This window comes from Bubalus bubalis, chromosome X (genome assembly GCF_019923935.1).
Source record: "Bubalus bubalis isolate 160015118507 breed Murrah chromosome X, NDDB_SH_1, whole genome shotgun sequence".
Taxonomy (NCBI): Eukaryota; Metazoa; Chordata; class Mammalia; order Artiodactyla; family Bovidae; genus Bubalus; species Bubalus bubalis.
Window position 1 is genome coordinate 117347547 of NC_059181.1, and position 21820 is coordinate 117369366.

Consider the following 21820-nt stretch of genomic DNA (forward strand, 5'->3'; position numbering starts at 1 on the left):
ATTTTGTCCACTTTTTTGAACCGTGCTCTTGGAAACAGGGAAGGATAACCTCTCATCAGTGGGGAAATTGGAAAACATAACTCCAAGGTTTTCTCCTGGCCTCCCAGACCTGATGATTCCAAGTGGGAAGGTACCATGTGAAGAAAATGGGTAGATATCCAACCTCTAACTGGGGCATTCTGAGAATGCACAACAGGGAAAATTCTTTTTATCATTTTGAAAGATAACAAAAAGAATCAAAACTTTAGCATCAGTGCTGGAGCCTGGATGCTTACTTTGGTAGCAGTCACCAGAGGCAGTGGTATTATGAATGACTATTGGGACTTCCCTAGTGGTCTAGTGGCTAAAACTCCACACTCCCAAAGCAGGGGGCCTAGGTTCTATCCCTGGTCAGGGAACTAGATCCCACATGCCGCAACTAACAGTTTGCATGCCACAACTAAGAACTGGTATGGTCAATAAATATTTTTAAAAAAAGGAAATGACTATCAGGGATTTCCCCAATGTACCAGAACCAACCATTTCTGTCACGCACTGGGCACCATAGAAAGACATTCTTAAACTGTGAGGACTGCATGTCAACATTTAAAAAAATAGCTAATTGGGTTGAGACTTCAATTGAGGGCTAATCCAAGGAAAAGAGGAGCCCAGGGTACCCATCTTGTAATACCTTTCTATATTTGTGTGTGTGTGATTATGGTTCCTGTCCAAGTGGTTGCCTGTGTCCAACTCTTTTCCACCCCATGGACTGTAGCCCTTCAGGCTCCTCTGTCCATGGGATTTCCCAGGCAAGAATACTGGAGTGGGTTGCTATTTCCTCCTCCAAAGTATATCCTGACCCAGGGGTTGAACCGCGGTCTCCTGCATTGGCAAAAGGATTCTTTACTACTGCACCACCTGGGAAGCCCATCCAAGTGACCAGATGTAAGTTGTTGTTGTTCAGTCACCAAGTCATGCCTGACTCTTTGCAACCCCATGGACTGCAGCACACCAGGCTTCCTTGTCCCTCACCACCTTCTGGAGTTTGCTCAAGCAGATCTAACACACTTACAAGAGATTTATACCTCTAAAATGAAATAATAATTAACAATAAAATCAGTTGTTATGTCACACATTTATTTACTATTTTTCAAGTAAATTGCCTCGAGATGGATAGGTCTAATCTCAATGGTGATCCCAAGTGGATTGTTCCTCTACCAGGTTCTTAAATATGGTGAGAATATACTAGTTGGTAGAAGTTAGCTTCTTCTGCATGGGTGGCCCTTTTTTTTTCTTTTTTTTTGAGCCCTTAATTATTTTGGGAGGCTTTATAGGTGGCTTCCTTGCATTTTATATTGTGTATAATAATCATCTCCCTGTCACTCTCACTATCACTGCTATATGTTGAGAAATGGCTATCATTCATGTTGCCATACAGTGCGTTGTCTTTGGGCTCTGTCTTGTAAGATGACTTGTAAAAGCACTTCAGTTTGCATGAAGAAAGTTGGACTGGAACATGCTTCATATTCTCTTCTGAAGGAGTGATGAATGGCTCAGAAACAGCATTGTGAACAATGCATTTTTCCTTGTAGCATTGACAAAACTTCACTGGTTGAGACCTAGATAATATTTCTGCCCTACCTTCATTAGCTGGTCTTTTTAGTTTAAGATGTCTCTGGAGTTTGGTCAGTTTCACTATACTTGATTGCTCAGGGACACTTTGACTCTTTGGATATGGTGGAGACGTTTTGGTTGGCTTGATCGGAGATTGTAGACTTGATGGCCAAGTTGGCTTGATGGCTTTCTTTGGATAGTATGGACTGACCTGACCGACTAGCTTATGGGAATGAGCCCACCTATGTGCCTTTTTTGGACTGCGTGTTCTATGCAACTTTTCCTGGGGGAGTGATCCTAACACTTTTCTGGGAGCTGATGGCTTGGATGGGCTTTGTTGACTCAAGGGCCAGGCTAACTTTTCTGTACTTGAAGGTACAGAGGCTTTTTGTGGACTTGAGGGCCCAGATGACTTATCTATACTAGATAGCACTGATTGTTTTTCTGGACTGCCTGGACCAGCAGTCAGTGACTTGGACTCAGTGAATGATATTTTAAATGATGTGGATGTTTTGGTGATGTCTTCTTTCTTGACTGTGAAAATACAGAAGATTTGGAGTATGACAATTTAAATCAGAAGAGTACTCTTGCTATCAATTGAAAGCATGGGCTATTGTGTCAGTTTCGACTTCTGGTCTTTTTTTGGCTCTAGCAGGAAAATTGAACACAATAAGAATTGGAGAGTGCTGAAAACCGTGACTCAGGTTACAGATTTGAACTCGTGTTGAATGCTTTTTATTTTTCTTAATTTTACTGTTTCAACCACAATAGATAAAAATATAGTCATGTATGGAATGACACAAACTTGTTTTGAATCTACCATTGAGAGGGAGAGAATTTTATCTATTCCAGAAATTAAGCTTTTTATTTAAAAAGTCACAAGTTGATATGCAAATGAGGCATAAATGTCACATAAAAAATCTTTAGACCAAATTCATTGTTTTCCTATCATATTTAAACCATCAAATTTTGTATCCATATATGTTTATACTCACAAGATTACTCTAAAACCAAATGAATAGAACAGTGATATATTTCAGTCACCAGTCCTTGGATTGGGAAATTTTTAGGGACCCAGTATGTCAGAGCCAGCTTGATCCTCCTATATAAAAGGCAGGGACTAGGATCACTGAACACAATAATTTTCCATGTTATTACATCTTAACATAGTAGATTATCTAAAATGCATTACTATCTTTGGAATACAGAAACCTGACTCCTTCTCTCTCTCCTGAGAAGATTTTGATTCTGTCTTATTTAGATAGTCATCCCCTCTTTTCCTAGACTCAATTTATCATGAAATTAGCAACATGGGCTCAACTGAACCCTGAGTAGGAGATAGTTTTGGCTAAAGTTGATAATGTACTTGAGATCATTTAAGAGCTTCATTTAAGTGAACATATCCAACCCACAAGATGTTGGTAGCTCTTTTGACATCTAAAGTTCATGTTAAGTAACCAAAACAACAGTGCCTGTCTATGTTTATGTGCATGCATGCATTCCCCCCTACCCCTTGTATTTTTAATTCATAGGTGTAAGACTTATGTTGCTGCTTTGGGGGCTTCCTCACTCTCACAGTTATAGAGTTATCGTGAAGAACACGCATGCACACACACACACACACTTTTTATTTTTAATTCAAAAGTGTAAGACTTACGTTGTTGCTGTAGAGGCATCCATTTCCACACAGCTATAGTGAATAAAACAATAAAATCTTAAAATAAAGCAGATGATGAGGATAACAGCTATGAAAATGAGTAGCCATTGCTGTACTCCTTTGCTTCTTCTCTGCCTGGATTCAACATGTGTACCTACTGTGAAATAAAATATGTCATCAGAACATGTGCTAGGTAATTAAGTTTGCTTCCATTTTGATGGGGTTGTTACTATAGGTCAAAGTCAAATCTCATCATCAATTATTTACTTAAACATGATAAGTGTTCCACTATCACTTTCCTTGTTCTCTCACGTCCCCAGCCAGCCACAGTCTAGAAGCCAACTCTGGGACCTATCTCTGGCTAATCAGTATAATTACCTAGGTTACCCCACATCATGGCTTGTTCAACCCATTACCTAGGTTTTTGAGTGTGTGAATGTACTTGAGTGTTGATGTGTGTGTGTGTGAATGTGTATGGTAGGAAAATGGATGGGACAAGAAAAAAAAAACATTTTTGAAACCCACTTTGTGTTAGGTACCATGCTAGATTCACTCATTCACATAGAATTTTCTAGTTTGGCTGGTGGGAGGAGGAGGCAGGGGTTGGTGGATTGGGTGGGGACGGGGAATGAAAGGGGACAGTATGGTTGTACTCTTCATGTTTCTATGTTGTTTGAAATTTTTACATGGAAGTATAACTCTCAGATGTTGTCCTAGAAATTCTTGAAGACCTACTCATAGTAAGGTAGAAGAAACAGCAGATTTCTTAAACACAGCTAGCTTGTCTAATTAAGTACTTGAATGTATTTAAATTAATAGATCATAGTTTCTAGCATTTAAGGTTAGGCACATACCTTCAGTAGCAGATCCATTGCTTTCATTTCTATCTAAACAACTATTTGTCCAAATTGATAAAAGGAGGACATAAATGAAAAGATTCATGTACAGGACCTTGTTGGTTTCCTCTGCCAGGGAAACTGCTGGATTTACAATGGCTCAGCTTGCTTTAGGGGGCTATGACATCATAAACATTCTATGTCATATCGTGACAGCATAATCTCACCATGGGGAGGCATGAGCTCCTGTGTACAAATATTATGAAAAGACTTTTAATCATTTATTTCTCCATTAGATCAAATATTCTATCAAATTTGAATCAAAAAGTTTGAGACATTATTATGCAAAGAAGGCAGAGAAAATGGGTTCACTCTAGATACTTTATTAAATGTTAAGGAGGCACGTTACAGCCCTATAGTAGTTCTTGTGTGTTATAGAGGTTAAATCATCCTGGGGTATAAGCTTGTAGGAATTTTTATTACTAAAATTAAGATTTTGAATAGCCCTCAAACTTTTTATTGAGCTGCTGTTAATGGGTACCACTAAAGACTTTCTGGCTAGAGAGTGACATGATGAGATCTCCATTTTAGAAAAACCCCTCTAGCTGTTGTATGGAGATTAGATTGGTGGGGTTAAAGTAATTTAGGCAATTGGAAGGCTGTTACGTAGGTCCAGCTGATAGAGGATGATGGCTTGAAGCAGAGTGGTAAAGATGGAGAGAAATCAATGCATTCAAGGAATATTTTGATGTGGATAGGACTTGAGGAAGGGTAGGCTGTGGGGCATGAAGGAGAGAGAGGTAGCAAGCATGATTCATTGCTTCAACAAAAGTGTGTTGGATTTCTATGGGACAGGAAGATTTGTGTTAAGCATGAGCATTCGAACAAGCACAGTCCCTGCCTTCAAGAGTTGGAAACTAATGGGAGAGAGATACGTAAATAACCAATCACTAGGTTATGTAATAGGGCTTCCCTGGTAGCTCAGCTGGTGAAGAATCTGCCTGCAATGCAGGAGACCCAGGTTGGGAAGATCCCCTGGAGAAGGGATAGGCTACCCACTCCAGTATTCTTGGGGTTCCCTGGTGGCTCAGATGGTAAAGAATCTGCCTGTAATGCAGGAGACCTGGGTTCCATCCCAGGTTGGGAAGATCCCCTGGAGGAGGGTATGGCAACCCACTCTAGTATTCTTGCCTGGAGAATCCCCATGGACAGAGGAGCCTGGCGGGCTGCAATCCATGGGACACAGAGTTGGACATGACTGAGCAACTAAGCAGCAGCACAGCACAGCACAGCACAGGGTATGTAATGGACTTCCCAGGTTGTGCTAGTGATAAAGAACCCACCTGCCAATGTAAGAGACATGGGTTCAATCCCTAGGTTGGGAAGATTCCCCTGGAGGGGGGGGCATGGCAACCAACCCAAGTAGTCCTGTCTGGAGAATCCCATGGACAGAGGAGCCTGGCAAGCTACAGTCCATAGTGTCACAGAGTCAGACACGTCTGAAGTGACTTAGCATGCACACACACAGGGTATGTAATGTCATATACAGGCAGTGATGTTGCAGGATACAGTGCCACAAGAGCACACAAAAGGACTATCTCTTCAAAGCGGGACTTCTGGAGGAGATGACCCTTGAGCTGAGGTGGGGTTTTGTGTGTGTGTGTGTGTGTGTGTGTGTGTATGGTTTTTATTTATTTTAAAATTAATTTATTTTAATTGGAGATAATGACTTTGCAATATTATGGCAGTTTTTGCCATAAATCAACATGAATCAACCACAGTTGTACATGGGTCTCCCCATCCTAAACCCGCTTCCCTCCTCCCTCCCCACCCCATCCCTCTGGGTTGTCCCAGAGCACCGGCTTTGAGTACCCTGCTTCATGCATCAAACTTGCACTGGTCATCTATTTTACATGCTGCTGCTGCTGCTAAGTCGCTTCAGTTGTGTCCGACTCTGTGCGACCCCATAGACGGCAGCCCACCAGGCTCCCCCGTCCCTGGGATTCTCCAGGCAAGAACACTGGAGTGGGTTGCCATTTCCTCCTCCAATGCATGAAAATGAAAAGTGAGTGAAGTCGCTCAGTTATGTCCGACTCTTAGCGACCCCATGGACTGCAGCCCACCAGGCTCCTCCGTCCATGGGATTTTCCAGACAAGAGTACTGGAGTGAGGTGCCATTGCCTTCTCCACCACAGTGTAGAACAGGTTAAAACTTACTGACCAGTCACAGTTGGCTACTATGTAGCTTTAAAAAAGGAAAAAAAAAAAAAAAAGATGAACTTAGGATCTAAAGTACCTTTCTACTTTTACATATAAAGATTTTTAAACTTTCAAAAAGAAAACCAAAACAGATGAAAAGCTCCTTATGTACTAATACAAAAAGATCTCCAAGATACATTAAGTGAAAATAACAATTTAATGGTCAAGTTAGTATGTAGAATACGCTCACATATGGTAATATAAATGTTTCAATGCTATTCTCTCAAATCATCCCACTCTCGCCTTCTCCCACTGAGTCCAAAAGTCTGTTCTTGATGTCTGTGTCTCCTTTGCCGCCCTGCACATAGGATCATCGGTACCATCTTTCTAGGTTCCCCATGTATATGTTACTATACAGTATTTGTCTTTCTCTTTCTGACTTATTTCACTCTGTATAATAAACTCTAGGCTCATCCATCTCATTAGAACTGGCTCAAATGCATTTTTTATAGCTGTGTAATATTCCATTATGTATATGTACCACAACTACCTTATCCATTTGTCTGCTGATGGACATCTAGGTTGCTTCTACGTACTAGCTATTGTAAACAGTGCTGCAATTAACAATGGGGTACATGTATCTGTTTCAATTCTGGTTTCCTCTGCTGGTGTGGATGCCCAGCAGTTGGATTGCTGGGTCATATGGCAGTTCTATTCCCAGTTTTTTAAGGAATCTCCTCAGTGTTATCCATAGTGGCTTCACCAGTTTGCATTCCCACCAACTGTATAAGAGGGTTCCCTTTTCTCCACACCTTCTCCAGAATTTATTGTTTGTAAGCTTTTTGATAGCAGCTGTTCTGACCGACAAGAGATGTTACCTGATTCTGGTTTTGATTTGCATTTCTCTAATAATGAGTGATGCTGAACATCTTTTCATGTGTTTATTAACCCTCTGTATGTCTTCTTTGGCAAAATGTCTATATGTATCATATATAGACAGTATATTCAAGGAAGCAGTTATCTGGTGAGATTTTGAAGTAATGTTATTTTATCCTTTATGTTTTGCTCTGTCTTATTTTTAATAGAGATGGATAGATAGATACATAGATGGACAGATGGATAGACACAGTGGTGAAAAACATTGAATAAGGTAGAGTACAAGTGCAGAAAATACTTTCCAAAATTGGCTTAAGCAAAAAGGAACTTTATTAATTCATTTTACCAAAATATCTGAAGGCAGCACTGTCTTCAATCACCTGTTCCATCAGTCAAAAGCAATTTATTAAGTTCATGATTACATGCCTTTTATATGTGTTAAAAGGCACTCTCACTGCTGAGATTACAGCAGTGAGAAAGACAATGGTGCTGACCTATATAATATTCTGAAGAGGTTAGAGAGAAAATAAATACATGAGCATATGTTGAATGCATTTGTATACATTTCAGGTTCTGATAAGCACCACAGAGAAGCTAAGTTCAGGAAATGTGATAGAAGGTGGCAGTGAAGGTTTGCTTTGGTTTGAATGATCTGGAAACTCCTTTCAGAAAGTGCTATCATTTCAGTTGAGATTTGAATGGCAAGACAGTTCTGCAATGATATCAGGGAGTTCCAGGAAGAATAAACAGCAAGGACAAAGACCCCCTGGGCAGAAGTTTCAGTTGAATTAAATCTCTCAGGCAGAGATCAAATAGAGGTGAGGTAGGAGAGAAAAGCAAGACCAGATTCTAAAAATCCTAAGGGGTGGTGATGAGGGAGGAGAATCAGGTTTAGTTCTCCCTAGTCGAACTACCTCCAAGGCATCATGGAGGCCTGAGGTGGGAGAGGTGGATTCTGTTTCACATAAATACTCCCTAGGTTTTCAGGGAATAACTCACATGATACACCTTTATTCTCTAACTCCCTTGCATGTATTCAATTCACCCAATTTCTTGTCTTTTATCTCTCTACATCAGTTCTATCAGGTCAGTCTTACACCTATTTCATAAATAAAGGAATTGTATTATTTTCTGGTTGCTGCTGTAACAAATTACCACAAATTTAGCAGCATAAGTTAACATAAGTGTATTCTTGTATAATTCTGAAGGTCAGAAACCTGCAATGGGTTGCGCTGCTATGAAACCAAGGTGCTAGCAGGGCTATGTTCCTGCTGGAGGCTCTAGGGAAGAATCAATTTCCTGTGTCTAGAGATTTCTTAGGTTTCTTGGTTCATGATTCTGAATCACTCTGGCCTGTCCTTCCATCTTCACATCTCCTTCTCTGACTCTGACCTTCCTACCTCCTTTTTACAGGGACTCTTGTGATTACATTAGGCACACCTGGATAAATGAGGCTACTCTCCTATCTCAAGATGTTTAACTTAACTTACATCTACAAAGTCTCTTTTACCACATAAGGTAGCGTAGTCACAGGTCCCAGGTAATAGGGCATGGACATATTTGGGGAAGGGGACATGATATTGCCTACCACAAAAATGGACATTTAATAAAGTGGCTTAGCAAATGTCACACTACTCTGATGAGCCAGAGACTTTGCCAGACTCAAACTTGGTCTTTAGTTAATATTCTCAGTGTGAAATTGTTAGTATAGGGCACCCTCAGGACAGGGACACAAGGGTTTAGAAGGAATCCTGGCCTATTGAGACACTAAGTAATGGCACTGATCTGGTGAATACATCAACCTAGGTGTCTCTAGGCTAATTGGAAACATTTCTTAGTGGCTGAGAAACTCAGGAGTCACATTAATCTTGCTTTGATACCTAGCTCTCCCACTTAGTAGCTGTGGGACTTGGGCAAATATCAATACTTTATCACTCTGGATCTTGGTTTCCTCACCTATAAGATAAGTCACCAGGTAATCAGAAAGATTTAGTGAGATAATGCCTAGGCAACATAAAATATACATATTCAAACAACCACAGATATTATTAGAATATAATGTTACTTAGTTTCACAGTTATAGATTTTAGGTCAATGTATAGACGCTATTGTAATTTAGTGTTCTGCTTTCACTAGGGAATATACACAATAAAAAAATCACATTCATCTAGTCTAATTTAGAGATAGGTTTTTCACTTTTTTAGCCTGAAAAATCACCTCGTTAAAAAAGGAATTCTTTATCACTCCTATAAGTCATGTCAAGAAGATACTATCACAAGGTTGTTTTGTGCAACAAAAATTTAATAAATTGCTCTCAGTTCCTTGGCCTCATATTACTCACATTACTTCAAATCTGGAAGGAAATGACCCAGGTGATGCAACAAGTCACTTATTAACTCTAAGCAGTGTTAATTAGGAGATTTTAAAAATATTCTTAGAGGTCAGGCTCCTTCTCTGACTTTACTGGTCTCTCTTTTTAAGTCTCTGTACATACTAGTCTTTGCCAAGAGCTAGAAGAACAATCATTGAAGCCTCTTTGTTCTCCTTACGGTTGCATTATCAGAAAAAAAAAAGTTATATTCAAAGAAATATTTGAATACATTTTATGCTTAAAATAGCCAAGAGCAGGAAGACAGAAACTCTGCTCTGAAAATTGCCTTAGAACTCCATCTATCTTCTAGTATGTATGTCCCAAGAGACAAGGGTAGGTTTGATATCTGTACAGTCACAATCAGCCACATTTTCCTCAAGGTAACGCAGGACATACACACACCATAAAAGCTGGACTCTCCTTGTGTACTCTTACATTTCCCCTTGAATTGTTTTAAAGAAATAAATAATAAAATTAGTGTAACTTATTTGAAATATAATTAAATTTTAAATAATTCAAAATATAAGTGTATTTGTTTCTTTGAGCTGCTGTAACAAAATAAAACAAACTGAGTGCTTTAAAACCACAACAATGTTTTCACTCACATTTATGGAGGCCAAAAGCTCAAAATTCAGATGTCAATAGAGTTGGTTCCTTCTGAGTATTATGAGGCAAAATCTGTTCTGTGCCATTCTCATAGCTTCTGATTTGCTGGAAAACCTGTACTTTCATTCTCAGTACCATATTTACCTCTCTACTCTCTCACCTTTTAAGCCTTTGCAAAGAGCTCATCTCCTTAAGGGAGAAGGCAATGGCACCCCACTCCAGTACTCTTGCCTGGAGAATCCCATGGACAGAGGAGCCTGGTAGGCTGCAGTCCTTGGGGTCGTAAAGAGTCAGACACGACTGAGCGACTTCACTTTCACTTTCCTGCATTGGAGAAGGAAATGGCACCCCACTCCAGTGTTCTTGCCTGGAGAATCCCAGGGACGGTGGAGCCTGATGGGCTACTGTCTATGGGGTCGCATAGAGTCGGACACGACTGAAGCAAATTAGCAGCAGCAGCAGCAGCAGTAGCAGCAGCGTCTCCTTAATGAGGTCAACCAGAACTCTTTCATTAATACTTCAATATTCTGCCCTTTCTTTCTACGCTGCCAGTCCTCCCACGTTGCTCTTGCTTTTTTTTTTTTTTTAATAGTACTTATCAACCTCTAACATAGTCTATACATTATTTATTACTCTCGTCTATTTATTATGATAGCTTATGGTGAATGATGTTGGATTTGTGATCTCCAAAGAAAAATATTCAGCTTCGGGACCAGAGACCAGGCTTGATCACTCAAGAGCTTTTGTGTAGCAGTTTTATTAAAGTAAGAAAAGGGACAGAGAAAGCTTCTAACATAGACATCAGAAAGGGGATGGAGAATGCCCCTGTAGCTAGTCTTGCTGCTGCTGCTGCTAAGTCGCTTCAGTCGTGTCTGACTCTGTGCGACCCCATAGACGGCAGCCCACTAGGCTCCTCTGTCCCTGGGATTCTCCAGGCAAGAATACTGGAGTGGGTTGCCATTTCCTTCTCCAATGCATGAAAGTGAAAAGTGAAAGTGAAGTCGCTCAGTCGTGTCCGACTCTTAGCGACCTCATGGACTTCAGCCCACCAGGCTCCTCCATCCATGGGATTTTCCAGGCAAGAGTACTGGAGTGGGTTGCCATTGCCTTCTCCGTAGCTAGTCTTATCAAAGCCTTATATACTTTTTTCAGACTCACTCCCACAACATAAATTTTAAATTAACAAGATTAGAACTAACAATAGAAAGATCTTACCAGACCCACTCCCATAATATACATTTTAAGATGACAGGATTAGTCAGAAGGTTTTTGTTAAGGAGAAACATGTCCTCCAGCAAGATACATTGTTATGTTGACTAAGACAAAGCAATGTGGAAAAGAACTTTGTCCTTTTCTCCTTGAGAGCCCCAGATACCTTTCTCCTTCTCCAGGGCTCTGGACGCCTTCCTCCTCCTCTTGCTCCTCCAGGAGGGAACCCTGGACTTCTTATCAACCTACCTAGGAATTGGCTCTCTCAATTATCTGCCAGGATGGCAAGTAATCTGCCTGCAATGCAGAAGACCTGGGTTGGATCCTTGGGTTAGGAAGATCCCCTGGAAAAGGAAATGGCAAAAAAGAATATCTTTTTAAATAAAATGCTTTCTTATTTTAAATGCTAAAAAAAAAAAAAAAAAAGAATAAGCCAAGAAATTGTATATCCAGTGCTCCTAAATGTATCCATTCACTAAAAAGTCACTTTACTATGTACTATGGGTTCTGGGAATATGGCAGTAAATGAGACAGACAAAATATCCTGCTATCATGAATCTTATATTGTAGTGTGGTGAAACAGCCACAAAAAAGTAAAGATGGCATAACATCAGGTGTGACAAGTGCTGTGAAGAAGACTTAGCACTCTTTAAGAATACAGTGATGGGAAATGCTATTTCATATGATAGACGGAAAAAGCCTCTTTGAGGAGGTGATATCTGAGTATCAACCAAACAAATTCAGGGAGTGTAGCACAAATGTCTAGAAGAGCAATCCATGCTGAGGCACCAGCATGGACTCTAGTTTGAGAGTAACTTTGGCAAGTTGAAAGAGACATATTGGATTAGGAAGGAAAGAAGAAAGCCTCTGTAGCTAGAGCAGAGAGATTAAGGTAGAAGGAGGTAGGAAATGACCTTGGAAAGATAACCAATTGACAGATCACATACAGTTTTGTGAGAGTCTTGGATTTCATTCCAGTTGTAACAAGCATTCAATGGAGACCTTTGTGCAGAGGAGTAAAATGAGCCGACTTATGATTTAAAAAGATAACTTGACTTCTGTGATGAAAATAGAGGAATTGGTATCAAGAGAAGCAGAGAGACTAGGCTATTGCATAATGCCATGAAGAAGTGATATTGGCTTGGACTGAAGTGGTAGTGGTGAAAGATTATGATAAATAAGATTTGGGATATAATTTTGGAGATAGTGACAACAGGAATTGCTGATGCAATGGATGTAGGAAGTGACTGGGAAAAAGTAATCAAAGTTAGGGACTTCTCTCTGAATCCAGTAGTTAAGAATCCACCTGCCAATGCAAGGGACACAGGTTTGATCTTTGGTCAGGGACAATCCCACGTGCCATGGAGCATCTAAGCCTGTGAGCCACAGCCACTAAGCCCGAGCACCTAGAGCTCGTGCTCAGCAACAAGTGAAGCCACTGTAAGGAGAAGCCCATGCCCCAAAATGAAGAGTAGCTCCCACTAACTGCAATTGAAGAAAGCCTGCATGCAGGAAGGAAGACCTAGCACAACAAAAAATAAATAAACAAATTAATTAAATAATTTTTTAAAAGATGCTGCCTCTAAAAATTCATTTAAAAAATAGCCAAATTTTAATTTTCCTCTGAGTCTAAGCATCTGAGCAAATAAATTGATCCATTTTAAATTAATGGAAGCAATGAGGAAGATAAAGGTAGGTTTGTTGTTGGAGGATGGGTAGTAATGGAGTTCTATTTCAGAGAATCATAAGAAACTCTTAGTCATCTAAGGGTACATATCAAACACGCAGTTAAATATAGATACATACATTGAAGTTTTCGAACTGTGGTGCTGGAGAAGACTCTTGAGAGTTCCTTGGACTGCAAGGAGATCAAACAAGTCAATCCTAAAGGAAATCAACCCTGAAAATTCATTGGAAGAACTGATGCTAAAGCTGAAGCTCCAATACTTTGGTTGCCTGATGCGAAGAGCCAACTCATTGGAAAAGACCCAGATGCTGGGAAAGATTGAAGGCAAGAGGCAAAGAGGGTGACAGAGGATGAGATGTTTGGATGGCATCACTGACTCAATGAACATGAATTTGAGCAAACTCTGGGAGATAGTGAAGGATAGGGAAGCCTGGTTGCAAAGAGTAGGGTATGACTTAGTGACTGAACAACAACAAGAAGCTACATCTGAACTAGATTTATAAATTTGGAAGTCATAAATATGTAGATAACATTTAAAGCTGGGAGACTGGATGAGATCACCAAGGGAGTGAATATAGGTGAAGATATCTCATAATGAAGCTTTGGTTTCCCAAACATTTGGAGTCTAGATAATGGAGAAGAGACCCAAAAAAAGACAGCTAGGAGGGTAGTAAGAAAATGAAGAGGATGAGGTATCTTGGTAGTAAAGTAAAAAAAGTATTCCAGTCCAAGTTAATGCAACAATACAAGTGAGGGAAATAAATGGTATATAGATTTTGAAGGAAAAATAATATTGTCTTTGTTCACAGAAGACATAATAATTTATATAGAAAATCCAAAAGAATCAGCAAAAGCTTCCTGGAACTAATAATTGATTTTAGCAAGGTTGCAGGATACAAACTTAATATATAAAATCAATCACTTACACATATACCATCAATGAAAAAGTGGAATTTAAAGTTAAAAACATAATAGCATTTTCATTAGTACATAGGCATAAATCTAGCAAAATATAAACAAAACCTATAAGGAAAATTACAACAATGAGATAAAAGGACCTAAAAAATGGAGAGAGACTCAATCTTCACAGAAATGAAGACTCAACATTGTCAAGATGTCAGGTCTTCCCAAGTTCAGCTACAGATTTAGTGCAAACTAATCAAAATTTCAGAAAGTTATTTTGTGGATATTGATAAACTGATTCTAAAGTTTATATGAACAAGCAAAAGGGCTAGAATAATTAATGTGTTATTGAAGGAGAAAAACCAAGTTGGAAGACTGACACTATGGGAGTTCAAGACTTACTATAAACTTTAAGACTTATCATAAAGCTGCAGTCGTTGCTGTTCAGCTGCTCAGTTGTGTCCAATTCTTTGTGACCCCAGGGACTGCAGCATGCCAGGCTTCCCTATCCTTCACCATTTCCCAGAGTTTGCTCAGACTCATGTCCATCGAGTCGGTGATGCCTTCCAACCATCTCATCCTCTTCCTACTTTGGTTCTCTTCCTACTTCCTACCTTCTATCTTTCCAGCATCAGGGTCTTTTCTAATGAGCTGGTTCTTCTCATCAGGTGGTCAAAATATTAGAGCTTTAGCTTCAGCATTAGTCCTTCCAACGAATTTTCAGGGTTGATTTTCTTTAAGATCGACTGGTCAGATCTCCTTGCAGTCCAAGAGACCCTCAAGAGTCTTCTCCAACACCGCAGTTCAAAAGCATCAATTCTTCAGCACTCAGCCTTCTTTATGGTCCAACTGCCACATCCGTACATGACTACTGGGAAAAAAACATAGCTTTTACTAGATGGATCTTTGCCGGCACGGCAATGTCTATGCTTTTTAATACACCGTCCAGGTTTGTCATAGTTTTTCTTCCAAGAAGCAAGCATCTTTTAATTTCATGGCTGCAGTCAGCATCTGCAGTGATTTTGGATCCCAAGAAAATAGTCTGTCACTACTTCCATTGTGTCTCCATTTATTTGCCGGTAATCAACATAAAGTAGTATTGTCAAAAGAATAGATAGACCCACACAGTCAACTGATCTTTGGCAAAGGAGCAAAAGCAATACAACAAAGCAAAGATAGTCTCTTCAACAAATCAGACCAAACAACCAGACTTCCATATGTAAAAAAAGAAGATACATAGATGATGAATAAGAATATGAAAATATGTTCAACACCATATGTCACTAGGGAATTACAAGTTAAAACAATACCACTCCATAGTGGCTGAACAGTGTGGAGATTCCTTAAAAAACTGGAAATAGAACTGCCTTATGACCCAGCAATCCCACTGCTGGGCATACACAGAATTGAAAGAGACACATGTACCCCAATGTTCATCGAAGTGCAGTTTATAATAGCCAGGACATGGAAGGACCTAGATGTCCATCAGCAGACGAATGGATAAGAAAGCTGTGGTACATATACACAATGGAGTATTGCTGCTGCTGCTGCTAAGTCGCTTCAGTCGTGTCTGACTCTGTGTGACCCCATAGACGGCAGCCCACCAGGCTCCCCGTCCCTGGGATTCTCCAGGCAAGAACACTGGAGTGGGTTGCCATTTCCTCCTCCAATGCATGAAAGTGAAAAGTGAAAGTGAAGTCGCTCAGTCATACTCAGCCATTAAAAAGAATACATTTGAATCAGTTCTAATGAGGTGGATGAAACTGGAGCCTATTATACAGAGTGAAGTAAGCCAGAAAGAAAAACACCAACACAGTATGCTAATGCATATATATGGAATTTAGAAAGATGGTAATGATAACCCTGTATGTGAGACAGCAAAAGAGACACAGATGTATAGAACAGTCTTTTGGACTCTGTGGGAGAGGGCGAGGGTGGGATGATTTGGAGGAATGGCATTGAAACATGTATATTATCGTATAAGAAATGAATCCCCAGACCAGGTTCGATACAGGATGCTCAGGGCTGGTGCACTGGGATGCCTCGGAGAGATGGTACGGGGAGGGAGGTGGGAGGGGGGTTCAGGATGGGGAACATGTATATGCCCGTGGTGGATTCATGCTGATGTGTGGCAGAACCAATACAATATTGTAAAGTAATTAGCCTCCAATTAAAATAAATAAATTTAAATTAAAAAACAATACCACTACATACCTATTAGAATGGCCAAAATGCAGAACACTGACAACAACAAATGCCCACAAGGATGTAAAGCAACAGGAACTCTAATTCACTGGTGCTGGGAAAGCAAAGTGATACAGCCACTTTGGAAGAGTCTGGTGTTTTATTACACAACTAAACATACAATGGGTGCATGTGTGCTAAGTCGCTTCATTTGTGTCTGAGTCTTTGTGACCCTATGGACTGTACCCTACCAGGCTTCTCTGTCCATGGGATTCTCCAGGAAGGAAGAAGAGGAGGAGGGCGCAGTGCTTCTTCTGTTTGTAACTTATTCTGCTTCATGCATTCGTTTCCTAAACCTCTTGTCACTTACATAAATATTTTCCTCATCTGGTTCTTGCTTTGAAAACCAGTTTCTCACTCCAAAGTCCCACCTTCCTGACGCTGTGGGATCTGAACTTTTGTGTTGTGATGACTTTCTGGACACACAGGAGGAGCACCTTGGCTGGTGAGGGGGGTGACTCGAGCTGCTGGCCCCACCAGAGAGGCAGTGATGAATGCCCCAGGAGTGGCCCATTTCAGTAAAACGTCCAACTGACAGTTCAGTCCTTGTTTGCCTCTGGCTGTTAATCTTTTATGCTTATGGATTAAAATATTTAGTGTGTCCATCCCAAATTTCTGTTATTTTAGGAGAAAGTACAATTTTTATTAAGTGGTTATGAACATTTTCTGTAATCAGTGCAACTAATTGGAGTATTTGATGTTTCTGTCAATTTTGGAAATAACTACAAATAAAATTTTATTTTACTGGAGTGGGTTGCCATGCCCTCCTCCAGGGATCTTTCCAACCCAGGGACTGAACCTCCATCTCCTATGGTTCCTGCACTGCAGGCAGGTTCTTTATCACTGAGCCACCGGGGAAGCCCCAAACATACATAGGATCCAGCAATTGAACTCCTTGTTATTTACCCAAAGGAGTTGATAGCATATATCCACATAAAACCCAGCACACAGATGTTTGTAGCAGCTTTATTCATAATTGCTACAAACTTGAAGCAATCAAAGTGTTATTTAATAGGTGAATGGATGAAAAAACTGTGGTACATACAGACAGGGAAATATTATTCAGTGCTAAAAAGTTATGAGCTATCAAGCCCTGAAAGGACATGGAAGAAAATTTAATGCACATTATTAAGCAAAAGAAGCCAGTCTGAAAAAGCCACATACTGTATGATTTCAACTATATGACATTCTGGAAAAGCCAAAACTATAAAGACAATAAAAAGTTCTGTTGTTACCAAAGATTTGGGAGGAGGAGTGATGAATAGATAGAGCACAGAGAAGTTTTAGGTAGTGAAGATACTTTGCATGATACTATAATGTTGGATATATGCGATTATACATCTGTCCAAACCTATAGAATGAATGTAAAACTTCGAGTGTAAACCCTAACCTAAGCTATGGATTTTTAATAATTATGATGTATCAGTGTGGAGAAGGAAATGGCAACCTACTCAGTACTCTTGCCTGGAGAATTCCATGGACAGAGGAGCCTGGCGGGCTACAGTCTATGGGGGTCACAAAGAGTTGGACATGATTGAAGTGACTTGCCACGTGCAGGTCCATCATTTGTAACAAATGCTCTATTCTGATGTCTATAATGGGAGAGTCTATCATGTGTGGGATTGAGTGTATACAGGTAAACATTGTACCATTATCTCACATTTTTCCGGTGAACCTATAACCGCTCTAACAGTATGAAGTCGTTTTAAAAAAGAAAAGCATTTTGAAAAGGAGAACATGATCGACTGTGTCAAATCTTGCTCTTTCAAATAAGAGAGGGACTGAAAATTGATCACTTAATTCAGCAATGCACAGCCCACTGGGGGTCTTTGATAAAAGCTGTTTTTTATGGGCGATGGTCATGAGAGAATTGTTGAATGAATTCAAAGGAAAATGAGAAGAGAAGTAACACTAGAAAGCAGAGAAATGGGGTTATATCTTAAGGGGAGGTGGTAGGTTTGAGAGATGATGGATCAAAGGTGGAAGATATCACAGGTATCACATTTCCATGATGATAGGAATGACCTGTAGAGAGGGACAAAATAATAATTCTGAAAAAGAGGGGTATTATCAGTGGTGAAAGTGAAGTGTGAGTCGCTCAGTCATGTTGGACACCTTGTGGCCTCATGGACTGTAGCCTGCCAGATTCCCCTGTCCATGAAATTCTCCAGGCAAGAATACTGCAGTTGGTTGCCATGTCCTCCTCCAGGGGATCTTCAAGACCCAGGGATCGAACTCGGGTCTCCTGCATTGCAGGTGGATTCTTTACTGTCTGAACCAAATGGGAAGCACATTATCTATCAATGGTAAAGCTGCTAAATAAAGGAGGTGAGTGGAATTCAGCATACAAGTAGAGAGTGTTCATCTTAGACAGGAATAAATAAAGTTCATTCATTTTAAAAGGAAGGAGACAGAATAGATTGATACAGATTGAGGGAGGGAGGTAGATTTGCTGCTGGAGACATGTAGAAGTTCTCTCTTTTTAAAATAGCTTTGTTAAGATGTAATGCACATACCATAAAATCACTTCACTTATAGTGTTCAGGTCAGTGGGGTTTTTTTTTTTTTTTTTTTTGGTATATTCAGAGTTGTGCAACCATCATCACAAAATAACTTCAGAAAATTTTCATCAACCTGAAAAGAAAAGCCAATATCCATTGTCAATCACCCCATATCCCCACTCACTGGCCCCTGGCAATCACTAATACACTTTCTGCCTCTATGCATTTGTCTATTTTGGACATTACATATACATAAAATCATACATACGCTTTGTGCTTGACACATGAAAAAATTGGTAATTTTTATTCTGCTCTCTCTATTTTTTAAATTGAGAAATCCAACATCACAGATCACTAATACATTTAATATTACACTAACTAAGTAAAAAAGAGAATAGGATAAAAATTGGATAAAAATACAGTAAAATTTTAATGGTAATTAGCTTTGAGTGATGGGTTTATGGGTGATTTTATTTTCTTCTCTATACTTTGTACAATTTCAATGTTTATGTAAGGGACAGGTTTTACAAAAAACTGAAGGAATCAATGGAAACAGTGTCAGACTTTATTTTTGGGGGCTCAAAAATCACTGCAGATGGTGACTGCAGCCATGAAATTAAAAGACGCTTACTCCTTTGAAGGAAAGTTATGACCAACCTAGATAGCATATTCAAAAGCAGAGACATTACTTTGCCAACAAAGGTCCGTCCAGTCAAGGCTATGGTTTTTCCTGTGGTCATGTATGGATATGAGAGTTGGACTGTGAAGAAGGCTGAACGCCAAAGAATTGATGTTTTTGAACTGTGGTGTTGGAGAAGACTCTTGAGAGTCCCTTGGACTGCAAGGAGCTCCAACCAGTCCATTCTGAAGGAGATCAGCCCTGGGATTTCTTTGGAAGGAGTGATGCTAAAGCTGAAACTCCAGTACTTTGGCCACCTCATGCAAAGAGTTGACTCATTGGAAAAGACTCTGATGCTGGGAGGGATTGGGGGCAGGAGGAGAAGGGGACGACAGAGGATGAGATGGCTGGATGGCATCACTGACTCGATGGACGTGAGTCTGAGTGAACTCCGGGAGTTGGTGATGGACAGGGAGGCCTGGTGTGCTGGGATTCATGGGGTCGCAAAGAGTCGGACACAACTGAGCAGACTGAACTGAACTGAACTGAAGGAATCAAAAGAAGTTCAACAAATTTAAAAAGTATAACACATTATGAAAAATCTAGTGAATATTTTAACTAAGTTTGCTTTAGAATTTCATCTCCTTTTCTAAAATTTAATAGACAACAGTGTCTGATTTTTTTCTCAATCCTACTACAGCTCAAAATTGAGTCTGCTTTTTCTACACACTGTTTAATTCTGTAGTGTCTTAAGGTTCATTTAGAGTTAATGGTTGTCCTGTTGTTGAAAGAGTACATACTGTCTTGAGTATACACTGGTGACAGTTGACCTTCAGAAGGTTTTCTGGGAAAAAAAAAAATCCCCCCACCAGATATAAGCACTGTTGAAAACATCTTAACAAAGACAAATTGCTGCCAAAACCAAAGAAAGGTTATCAGCGGCAAGCAAATGGTATTCTGAGAGCTGTCATAATTAAAATAATCTTTCAGGTTCTAACATCTAGAGTAAAATAAGGTTGAACTGCAGGAAAATTCAAGAATTAGACACATCACCTTGAACAGTAGAGCACATTGGTCACTTTATTCATTTAGTCTTGATCTTCCTGGACACAGAAACATATCCTCATCCTTACTCACTGATCTGACCAATTTTAAAAAATCCTATTTGATAACAAAAAGGGAGGCATGTAGTTCTCAAGGTTATTTAATTAGTTGTGGCCAATAAAGACACAATCTAAGAGACTGAGAGACAAGGGTCAGTGAAATTATCTTCAAATGAAAAGTTACTCCAGTCATTGGTTTGCTTACCACAGAGTGGAACATATCTATAGAGAGATAATTACTATCCTCAACAAAACAAATGAGATATGACCTGAGAAAAAGTTGAGGTCAATAAACTTAATTTTCAATCTCAATTAGGATGATCCTATCATTTTCTCATTCAATTCTTTATTACATTTTTAAAATAATCAACCAGCATAAATTCTTGGGCAATTAATGTTTAAAAATTATCTCTATTTGCTAACTTCTAATTCACCATCCTATATGTAGTGGTAGCAAAATCTATACTCGCTCCCTCATTGCTCTTGCCTGGTTCTGAAGATTAAAACTACCTGATATGACTCACGAATCTATACCCTCCATTTTTATTACATTTTCTCCACTTCAAATGCTTATCACACCTTTCTAAGAATATATCACCCACATGATTTCTTATTTCTTCTCTCTTTCTAAAACAACCTATCATACATAATATTACTCTACCTTCTTCCACAGAAGTGACTTTATTCCCATGGAAATCCAAGTCTTCCTCATATGCTCTTGAAGCTATCCCTTTCAATTAATTATATCTTCATGCTGAACATCTTCTCTATTGCAATATTGACATCAACCTGTCAGTCAGTCAGTCATTTCAGTCGCTCAGTCATGTCCGACTCTTTGCGACCCCATGAATCGCAGCACACCAGGCCTCCCTGTCCATCACCAACTCCCGGAGTTCACTCAGACTCACGTCCATCGAGTCAGTGATGCCATCCAGCCATCTCATCCTCTGTCGTCCCCTTCTCCTCCTGCCCCCAATCCCTCCCAGCATCAGAGTCTTTTCCAATGAGTCAACTCTTCGCATGAGGTGGCCAAAGTATTGGAGTTTCAGCTTTAGCATCACCCCTTCCAAAGAAATCCCAGGGGCTGATCTCCTTCAGAATGGACTGGTTGGAGCTCCTTGCAGTCCAAGGGACTCTCAAGAGTCTTCTCCAACACCACAGTTCAAAAGCATCAATTCTTCGGCACTCAGCTTTCTCCACAGTCCAACTCTCACATCCATACATGACCACTGGAAAAACCATAGCCTTGACTAGATGGACTTTTGTTGGCAAAGTAATGTCTCTGCTTTTTAATATGCTATCTAGGTTGGTCATAACTTTCCTTCCAAAGAGTAAGTGTCTTCTAATTTCATGGCTGCAGTCACCATCTGTAGTGATTTTGGAGCCCAGAAAAATAAAGTCTGACACTGTTTCCAC

At 39.9% G+C, this 21820-nt stretch overlaps 1 protein-coding gene across 1 annotated transcript; it reads right to left on the reverse strand.

Annotated features, from left to right (window-relative positions):
• Positions 1 to 1288: 1288 nt before the first annotated feature.
• Positions 1289 to 16787, reverse strand: LOC112582127 (uncharacterized protein CXorf66 homolog). Its single transcript, XM_025276368.2, has 2 exons — positions 16553 to 16787; positions 1289 to 2127 (listed from the first exon to the last, which is right to left on the reverse strand). Exons 1-2 carry the CDS (start codon positions 16785 to 16787, stop codon positions 1289 to 1291), a joined length of 1074 nt encoding a protein of 357 aa, XP_025132153.2.
• Positions 16788 to 21820: the final 5033 nt, after the last annotated feature.

Excerpts from the sequence above, each read along its gene's own strand:
- LOC112582127 (XM_025276368.2), bottom strand. The coding sequence starts at position 16,787 with ATGGACACACTAAATATTTTAATCCATAAGCATAAAAGATTAACAGCC. Across the intron at positions 2,128-16,552 it reads GATCCCACAGCGTCAGGAAG|TCAAGAAAGAAGACATCACC; the intron begins GTGGGACTTTGG and ends GTATTTTCACAG.